This window comes from Suncus etruscus, chromosome 13, assembly GCF_024139225.1.
Source record: "Suncus etruscus isolate mSunEtr1 chromosome 13, mSunEtr1.pri.cur, whole genome shotgun sequence".
In the NCBI taxonomy this organism is placed as follows: Eukaryota; Metazoa; Chordata; class Mammalia; order Eulipotyphla; family Soricidae; genus Suncus; species Suncus etruscus.
Genome location: NC_064860.1, coordinates 62,067,215 through 62,077,400, shown reverse-complemented (window position 1 = coordinate 62,077,400; position 10,186 = coordinate 62,067,215). Strand labels below are relative to the sequence as shown.

The 10,186-nt window shown below is 35.2% G+C and overlaps 1 protein-coding gene across 1 annotated transcript in view; it reads right to left on the bottom strand.

Moving 5' to 3' along the window:
• Window positions 1-3,211: 3,211 nt before the first annotated feature.
• Window positions 3,212-10,186, bottom strand: part of NRIP1 (nuclear receptor interacting protein 1) — a 44,828-nt gene continuing 37,853 nt past the window's right edge. The window contains exon 2 of the mRNA XM_049785494.1: window positions 3,212-7,355. Within this exon, the coding sequence (XP_049641451.1) occupies window positions 3,537-7,004 (3,468 nt within the window). The 5' untranslated portion in view covers window positions 7,005-7,355 and the 3' untranslated portion in view covers window positions 3,212-3,536. The remainder of the gene's footprint in view (window positions 7,356-10,186) is intronic.

The following is a 10,186-nucleotide window of genomic DNA, read 5'->3' as shown; positions in this document are numbered from 1 at the left end:
GTTTTGGAAAACAGAAAAAAATAAAAACAGAAAGCCACAAAAATAAGAGACAGTTCAAGCCAGAGACAATGCATTTTCTCATTTATTCAAATTCACTGCAGAAAGTAAACACTAAAAGATTAAAAAATAAAACAAAAAATTCACACTGCAGTATGTACAGTTTTGACATCACATGAAGAAATTAAATTTCTAATAAAATGACAAATTATATCAGTGAGAATACATCAAAACTGGTTCTGTAAACCCCAGAATTCATACCATGAATGGTCATGTGTCTATATTCCAGTATAATGGAATATTCCTGGAATAATGTCTCCAATCGGACTAAAAATTTCATGAAAGTAGATGTGTGAACTCTTTGTTGAAAAGTGGTTGACTTGATTTTAAAAAGTTTTAAGACCCTTGGATTCAAAGCATATTCTTTCACAACGCTTAAACCACCTAAGTCATGTCCAGAAATGGAATACTGTCATGTTTGGATGACCATCAATTTGACTTAAGACGTTTTGCCAAATGCACAGATGCACAGGGTCCCCCATGCACTTTTCATGCAGCAGGTAATCACAATTTAAATAAAAGGTTTATTCTATACATTTGTCCAGACTTGCAACTGTATACATACATGCACGATTTTTAAACTGTCTGATTATATTTACACTTATACATGGCATATACAGAAACCAATGAGATTGAAAGGCTTTTTCTGTTGCATTAGAACAATACAAAATATGTATTTTCATTAAGGAAATCACTATTTACATCACTTTTAAAAACTGATTTTAACATCTTCATGTAACAAGTCAATATATATACACATTATATATATATATAAAATATATACTCTCACCAGTTTACTCTTCTGTAAGATGCAGCAGAGAATAAACAGGCAATACTACCTTACTGATGTCAATGAGAACTGTAGTACCCTTTCACAAATAACTTCATTAGGAAGTTGTCAAGATATCTAAAATAGTCCTTGAAAAATGTGTGTATGTGCATCCTCGTATCTACATATACATAAAGAGTGAATTTATGGATATATGCCCTTTCTCACTGTTCTTTAAAATCACCCTAAACTCAAATTAGGGACATTTTCTAGTGAATTAGAACAGCGTCCTTTGTTGTCATGTTTATTTATGTATCAAATATCTTCCTTTAATTGTTAACAAAACCAACCCTTGAAACAAACAGTAACAATAACAACCAAAAAAACCCAGCAAAACAAAAACAAAAGCTAAACATTAATTCTGGCCCCTTGATATTCTTTTCCCTGACCTAAATTTCGCTCCCTTGGAAAGCTCATCATTTCTCCTAACTAAGGAAGAAATTTCTTTCTAGCATATCTTTAAGGCTCCAGACAATTATAGTGGCAGGAAAAAAAAAAAAAGACTTGTTTAAATGCTTACTGACATAGTGTAGACAATAAGATTGTCACTGAGTGAATATGGGGTGAAGTAATTGTCACAAGAGTAAATATACTCATTAGCCAGTGAAATTTTCTTTTCCAAAAAAGCATACACTTTCATCTCCCCATGATGTAATATTCACTCCTGACAATCATTTTAAATATATCCATAACTATTTACAAATCGTTTTGAGAAAAAAATAATCATTTAGGGTTTTAGATCATCTTAGTAAATAACGCCCATTTTTTAATATAAAAATCTTAGAAACAACTTCAAGTAGAACTTCAAATAGATTTCCTTCTAATTACTAGTTGGTTATATAACAATTTTTGCTAGGTTAGTTGCTAACCTGGTTCACAATTAAAAACAAAAACAATAGTATCTGGTGAAATGAACTGTAGGTTGTAAAATCTGAACTTAAAAACAAGGGATTGTTTTAAATTTGAAACCCCAAGTGGCTCAATAATAAACTCTAAGACACCATCTGCATTTACTTCAATTGTTATTTAAAAATCATAGATCCAATGGAGTGATGATGTACAAATCTGTCAAGTCTATGTGCCCTTTGTTGTTTTGTTTACTGAACTGAGTTTAATGCCTTTCTTAGGTTTGAAATAAATGCTTTTATCTTCTTCAGTCTTGTTCTTAGGACAATGATTTCAATAGAAATTAAGGATGCATTTAAGAGAAGTTTCCAAACCATCCAGGAATCACCTGAGTTTGTAATTGGCCCTGTTATTCCATCCCTAAGGCTAATTCAGTAGATGTTACTCATTGGAAAAAACAAATCACTAGATTTTCCTGAGATGTTGAGCCAGATATGAAAGTTGTCCCCTCCACCCTAATATTTATTTTGTCATAAAAAGTATCCTGAACCCGATTTTCAAAGACATGTCGATAATATATTAACTATAAGATTGCAAATTTTAGGTTGATGTTGGATTGCATTGCAGAAATATAGGCATCAAATAGGGTATTTTTTTCTTTTTTCTTTTTTTTAAACAGTCCTGTGTTCTCAGAAAAGTTAAAGCAACGATTCTCAAGTTTCTGTATACAGAAGAAACACCTAGGGAGTGTTTTAAGGTATTGATAGAAGATTTCAACCATAGAGAGATAAGAAATTTCTGTTCTGTAGCTCTGAGATGTTGCTGAGGAATCTCGTTTTAAAACAAGCATTCCAGATGGTTTTGATGCAGGTCTGTCTGTGTCTCTTAGAAACGCTGGTCTTAAGAATCACAGGTACCAGAGAAAAGTAAGAAGTAACTTTTTTTTTTCTTAAAGTGATGGTAAAAACCACCCAAAGAAAAGCCATTTTGCTTCTGTTAAAAACAACTTCTTAAATATTTGACTACTCAGGAAACCACCTGATAATTATTAACTTTCCTAATTCTGAAAAGGAGGAATATTAATTTAGCAAAGTAGTTAAAATACAAAAATGGAAATCTGCCTTTATTTTTAAAGGATCTATCAAACTTCCATCAAGTATAATCAATTTTTACCAAGTAGTACCAAGATTTAAATAAACATATTTAAAAGGACTGGAGTGGGGTAGACACACTGGGAGCCACAAAACCCCTTCTAAGAGTTAAAAATAAATATATTCTTTTAGCAAAAGTGAAAAATGTAAGCATTTTTTTCAAATTTATTTTTGAATCGAATAATGGTAAATGAATTAGCACTAGGCTTTTAGTCCAATAATGATCCTGAAAGGAATTTAACAATTTAGCAATATGAACCTTAAAAAGTGTGTTATGTATGCTGACTTCTGAGAAGCAAAATAAAATACCCTAAAATGCAGCACAATGCATTAATCCACTATGGAGATGTATGTTTTAATTTATGCCTATTATTTCATTATAAAAGAATTTTATCCATAGGCTACTCAATTGTTGTCTTGATGCATACAGAATTGTTATACAACCAATTGCTAGGTCAGTAGTTTCCTCATGACATCTAACATAAAGCAAAAGTAGTATGCATATTTATACATCACCAGTAACCAATACTTTTCAAAAATGAAAAAAGTTTCAATTATACCATGCTTTTCTCAAATCATGCTCTTATTTATACAGATCTCAAGTTCATACTAATTTAGTTTATAAAGATACAAAGCTGGATGGCAGGTACATTTTACTCTGATTCTTTTTTTATTGTTAGCACATTTCCCAGAAGCCCGTAGACTTCTCCATTCGCGCTGTGTGTGAGAGAGGCATTATTTCCCATATGGCTATTATAAGGGCTTCTTAAGTTAAAGAAAGAAGTCTTATTTTCTGCAGCAGGAAGTAACTCTTCTTTGACTGTAACCTGTGAAACACTGTCAGCAGAGGAAGGCTCCCTCCAAATGTCCTTTTCTTGTGTTTCTCGACTAGTAACAGAATTGCCTCCCTTCTGGAGCATGTAATAAAGTATTGGGTTCGTTTTGGTCAGTCTTGGAGAATCTTTCTCATATTCATTCTTATCACCATCTGCGATAACCCACTTCATGGGTCCCTTTTCACTGGGCATGGAAGAGCCATTCAAATGTCCAGATTCCGATTTAGACCCGACACAACCCCAGTGCTCAGGGAAAGGCGGACTCACGGGATTTTTTGCTACCCCTTGGTATGGAATTGTCCTATTATCTGTGCAATTGTTGGGCTGAGTGGAGCTGTACATTAGTCCATTTAAAGAAGAAATTCTGAATTCAGGTTTGCTATTGGTCACATTATTTTTGTGTCCCTTCTTTTTACCATCTATGACAGAGTTACTCCTGTGCTGGGATAAATCTCTCACACAATTTTCTGAGAGAAGCAGCTGCTTCAGAACATTGAAGCTTTTGTTCTCTCTGGCCCAACTCCTATGCTCACTTTCACTGGTTGAACCATGACTGGCAGGATATTTAAATTCAAGTTCATTTCTGCTAAGTTTCAGCTCTTGTTGGTTGAGCAAGGACCCATATAGAACCTCTGGAGCACTCTGACTATTTGCATTGTCTACATTATTTTTTATCTTTTTAAATGGGCTTTCTAATGGCTCAGTATAAAGCTTCCTTTTCTTAGGAACCACACAAAGATTCTTTGATTCTAGCAGGGTCAGTTCACTATTTCTGTGACTGCTGTCCAGATCATCTGTCAGGTATGTCTCTTGGTTTTGTCTCAACAATCGACTCAACAGACCGTTTTTTGAAAAAGAAAAATCCTGAGGTGAAATGGGCTCCGATTTAAAGTCCTCGGATGCTGGTAAGGCAGCTGTACTTCTCTGCACAGTAGAACCCATCCCGACGAATGGGGGGGCACCCTTAGCCTCATGGCTCAAGTGCACATTTGAATGATGACTCTGTAAGTCATCACAAGGCTCAGATTTTATTTTTACCATCAATATTTGTTCACTTAAAGCTCTATCTGTTTGTTCCTGAGTACTGTCGTCTCGTAAGGGAATTTTCTCTTTCTTTTCACTCTTGCCTTTGTTGGGGTTTCCCAAGAGCAACTGGAGAACGGTGCGTCTTTCCAGCAGATTTTCTATTTCAGAACCAGAAAGTCCCAGTTCAGGTCCTGATGACTGATTACCAAAGGCTTTGTTTTCTTCAACCGCATTTGTTTTATTTGTAAGCAGAGGGCTGTTTAATCTGTCGACCATACCTATAGGTTTGTCTGTGTTTATACTGAGTAGCTGTTTACTGAGCCTCTGGTCTTCACCTGAACTAGAAGACTGCATTCCACACTGGGCTAAATTCTGTAACAGTTTACTGGCACTGAAAGTTGCAGAGTTTTGTGTACCTTCATTCTGGACTGGTTTTTCTCCTTGTGGTTCTTTGCTTCTTGTCAGGTCCATTAAGTGGCTCGATGCAGTATTAGTTGGCTTTTCAGACTGAGCACTGCAAGCATATGGGGGGGAACTCCATTTGATGACAAGAGAGTTTTGGGAAAGGTTGATTGGAGATTCGGCTTTGCTGGATGCGAGTAATGGTGGAGTGCTCACTGGAGTAGTCCTGGCTGTACTGGGGCTTTCGATGACAGAAGTCCTCATATAATTCTGTGCACTGAACTTTGTCACTTCGTTTTGTACTACTTCCTGAGGGCTATTTCTTTCTACAGTTTCTTCATTTTTATGGCCAAGTAGCAACTGAAGAAGAGTTACTTTCTGGTGTGAATTTAGTTTAGAATTCTTTGAGGTATCTTGATCTTCTTTGACATCGACATCAGGAACTTTGGGGTCCCAGGTATTTAGCAAGGACTGCGTCAAGTTATCTAAAGAAACAGGATGATCAGTTTCTGGTTTTTCGGTTCGGTGTTTGCAGGATAAGTCTATGGGCACACAGTTGGAATAAGAGCTTTCATCACCACTGCTATCATCTGTGAAACTGGGATTGTTATCTGAATATTCATCAATAGTTGTGGGGGTACTACTCTCCTCAAAAATGCTTCCTCTCTCACTCTGACTGTGTCCGTTCATAGGTTTCGGTATGGTCTGGCTTTTAAGCAGGTGTAGAAGCAAACTATTATTAGCAGCTTGTTTTATATTATTTCTTTCCAGTGAATTCTTATAGCTTGTGTTTTTAGGGGAAGAAGGAATGATACTCATTGGATTTTGAAAGGTTGTACTCCTGTTAGTCATTAGTTTGCCCGATGTCCTAGCCTGACCATTAAGATGGCTTGACATTCCTTTAGATATCTGGAAACTACCAGCATCCTTTTGGCCATTTTCTTGTAATCTGGCCATAGCGGCAAGTCTTTCACTTGCTGCCTGGTTTGCATTTTGTGTTTTTAAAGCATGTTCCCGTGAATACTGCTGTAAATGGGCTTCACTTGAAAGAAGTAATGCTAATTGGCTACAAGCAACACTAGGTTTGGGTGACGTGGCAGGACTAGCCCTTTTTTCCACCATGCTTGCAACAGCCTGTAGTCTTGCAGCACATGACAAGGGTTCACTGATGACTTTTGCTCCACTTTGTCCAACGTGATGAGGTGTCTCTACGAACCTATCTCTGATGGGAGTTTTAGACACATCAGAAAGACTGGAATCAGGCTTTGGCTCTTTCGCTTTGCTTTTCTTCAACAGAGTTTTTAAGTGACTTGATGCCACACCGTAGCACCTTAAATCTTTCTCTACTTTCAAAGAATCATGACTGAGGGCATATCCTTGCTCCTTGAGGCTCTGCCTAATTTGCTGTGACAGAGCAACAGTCTGCAGCCTGGAGCTGAAGGACTGAAGCAAGGAGGCCAGTAATGTGCTATCCTGTTTGCCTTTAGGCACAGTGTCAACCATGCCAGCTAGCAAAGCTTCTTTCTTTACATTTAAATTTACGATGGACTCAGACAGTCTCTTCCGCTTCGCTGCATTCCAGTCCTCAGAAGACTGCAATAGTCTGGCTTTTTTGAGATGCAGCATGCCAGATCCCTGATATGTGTGTGTATTGAGAACTGGACCATTACTTTGACAGGAGGGAAAGGCATTACCAGAAATGTTAAAGTTCTGATCTTCTTCATTCCGCCTGGCAGACTTTTTGTCAATGGCAGTACCTGATCCCTCCGCTGCCTGATGCATTAGTAATCCTTCTAGGTAAGTTAAAACAATAGAATCCTGGTGCACATCAGAGCCAAGCTCTTCTCCATGAGTCATGTTCAATAGAAGTGTTCACAAGGGACTGGTTTCTAGTCACTTTCAAGAATTTTTTTTCCTTTTTTTGTGGATAAGTGAGATGTATCTTTAATAAGTGAGTATCAGTCTAGCAACTTCCATAGTAATCAGGCAGATATGAATGTTACATTCCGACCAGGATTTCTTCTAGTAATGACAAGAGAAAAGGCAAACTCCACTGTAGGCAGACCCTGGAGTTTGTCAACTCTTAAGAAAGATGCAGCAGAATTCTTAATACACAGGCCTGCAGTAGTAAGAAGATATAATCCTTAGAGAATATGTTGCTCCACCGTCTTCATCTTTTATTCCTCATTAAATGTAAATATCAGTGTTCTATAAAAAGAAAAGAAAAAACATTTAGGGAGGTACAAAATGAGAATTATGCTACAATACAAAACAAAAGAAAAATACTAAAATTGTATATGTAATCCATATACAAATATAATATACTTATAGGCCATGGTTATATTATATTTAATATTTTGTCATTCTTATTCAACTGGAAATCCCTACAGAAAGTCCTCTGAATAAATGACCATATTAACTGAGTGAATGTTTTAACATTATATAATTGTTCACAAATCCACCAAATCCTTAAATTTCAGGATCACTTTTTTTGCAATTAACAGAAGTGCAAAGTTTCTTACAGCATACTACCCTACAAGGGAGCTAAAATTGGTTTTCTCATTTATTGGAAACTTAGGAAGGCACAAAACAATATGACACGAATGCATTAGAAAAACTGGTATAACATTAAGATCTAAACAACAGATACAATAGATCCATTTCTGATACTATTTTCAAACCATGAGATATCCATTCTATAGAATATACAAAATTGTTTTTAAATAAATGATATCACTGAAAAGATTAGTATTAGTTCTGGAAAATGACAGTCTTAACTAATTCATAAACATGTTAATATAATCACCAGTTTATTTACCCATATTTACCATGACTTATTAGAAACAAAGATTCTCTAGCACTAACTCAGATCTATCAAAGGTTTATTGCATCTGTTTTAAGATTCTTATTTATATGCATCATTAAACAAATGTAAAAAATGAGTAAATCAGCTTGTTATAAAAATATTACTAATATAAGTCTCTCATCTCTACCTTGGATTTTTTTCTCAGTACTTTGTGATCAACAAATAATTAGTAAAACAATAAACATGATTAAAAACATTTTTAAGAGAGGCCAGAGCAATAGCACAATGGAAAGGACATTTGCCTCGCACATGGCCGACCCGGGTTTGATCCCCGGGAACCCATAAGATTCTGAGCCAGCCAGGAGTAATTTCTGAACACAGAGCCAAGAATAACCCTGAACACTACCCTAAAAGAAAACAAAACAAAAACACTACTCCCCCCAAAATTTAAAGACTTACAATAGTATTAAAAATAATGTACTTGCATTATTTTACTTATCAACAAATATTATAACAGTACATTTTAATAGCAATTTTGAAATATTTTAAAATATTTAACAAATAATATATTTGCACTAATTTTTAACTTATAAAATCTGATTACCATATATATTTAAAAATAAGCATGCATTTACACTCAGTAATTCATTATCCTGTAAAAAAATGGGCAAAAAACATATTTAGAACAGACTTTGAAGGGAAGATATTTAATTATCTTCAAAGACAAGTGGCAATTTTCAATTAATGTATTTAAAAAGGAATTCTATAAACAGCATCAACACATGAAACAATGTAAGAAAAAAGAAATTTATTGAGAAAACTTTTATTTTTAAAATATAAATCTGTAAATCATTAAAGATTTAATGTAAAGATTATGGTTTTTGAGATGCTACTTCAGGTGGTACTCAGTTGCAACACCTACCATGACTCTAGAAGAAAAGCCATTCCTAAGGAAGCAGGAGTTCTGAGACTAAGGACTGCATTCACTCAAACCCTCCCATTAAAAGCTCTCCAGGGATTCAAGCGAGCCAAATTTCTTCAGATAATTTCTTTTCCATTCCTTAAACAACTGAAATGGGAGGAATTCTCACATTTCTACTGTACAAACTGAGTAGCTTAAGGAAAAGACAATTTAAAAAAATGAGGTAAGATACCTGGGTACAGTACAATTCATTCAGAGCTACTGGTTCATTAGACTGCTATGTAAAAAGATAGCATCACCATCTAATAAACTGGTTAAAATTATTTAAAGTTACACTGCTTGAGCCTGACTCATTTTCATTTAGCAAAGAGATTACATTGTTTTTAGTTACCAACTGACATAATTTGCTTCTTTGATATTTTGTCATTTAAGAGTGCTGTTTGTGTTTTAACTCTACTTGAACATACTCAGTTAAAAATATCTGTCAAGAGACATTTAAGATTTAGGTGTCCTTAAGAGATTTGCACACAATACTTTTAAAACTGGAATATTTTTATAAAACACTTGGCTTGTGAGTGAGTCCACTGGAATGTAGCCAAAGTCAACAATTATTTTATTAGAACTTGGCGTACCTGCCAATTTAAAGCTGCTCAACATTCTCATGAAATAAGATGATTTTTTGGTATGGCATACACTTTTAAAATGATTTGTGAATCATAACAGAATTATCAAAATCATCTAAGTTATAAGGGATGACAGATCAGAGAATAAATGAAGCTGATGGAGGAGAGGGGTGTGGTATAGTGGAGGATGGATTAAAATTATAGAGCACATGTCTACAATGTGTGAGGCGAGAGTCAATCTTAACACTACATGACCTCTCCCTCTACCAATACCCAGGGACAGAGCTGAGTATCACCAGTATCAACTGGAGGGGTTCCAAGCCTCTTAACTAATTCTAGGAATGGGAAAAAGCAAAGGAAAAATTTTTTACTGAGATCAAAAGACCTCCCAAATTTTGCTAATTTGAGGAGATTTTGGAAAAAAAATTTTAGAAAATAGGTAATTATTAATATGCTATCTTTAAATGTTAGATTGGTAGCGATGACAAAGGCTTCTTTGATGAAAGCTAAAATTACATATACATAAAACTTAGTGATAAAATAAAAATGATTTGGGTACAGAGTGATAACGCAGCAGTAGGGCATTTGCCATGTACGCAGACAAACTGGATTCATTTACCCGTATGTCATCTGGTCCTCCTAGCCTGCCAGGAATGATTTTTGGTGCAGAGCTAGGCATAAAAAGTGC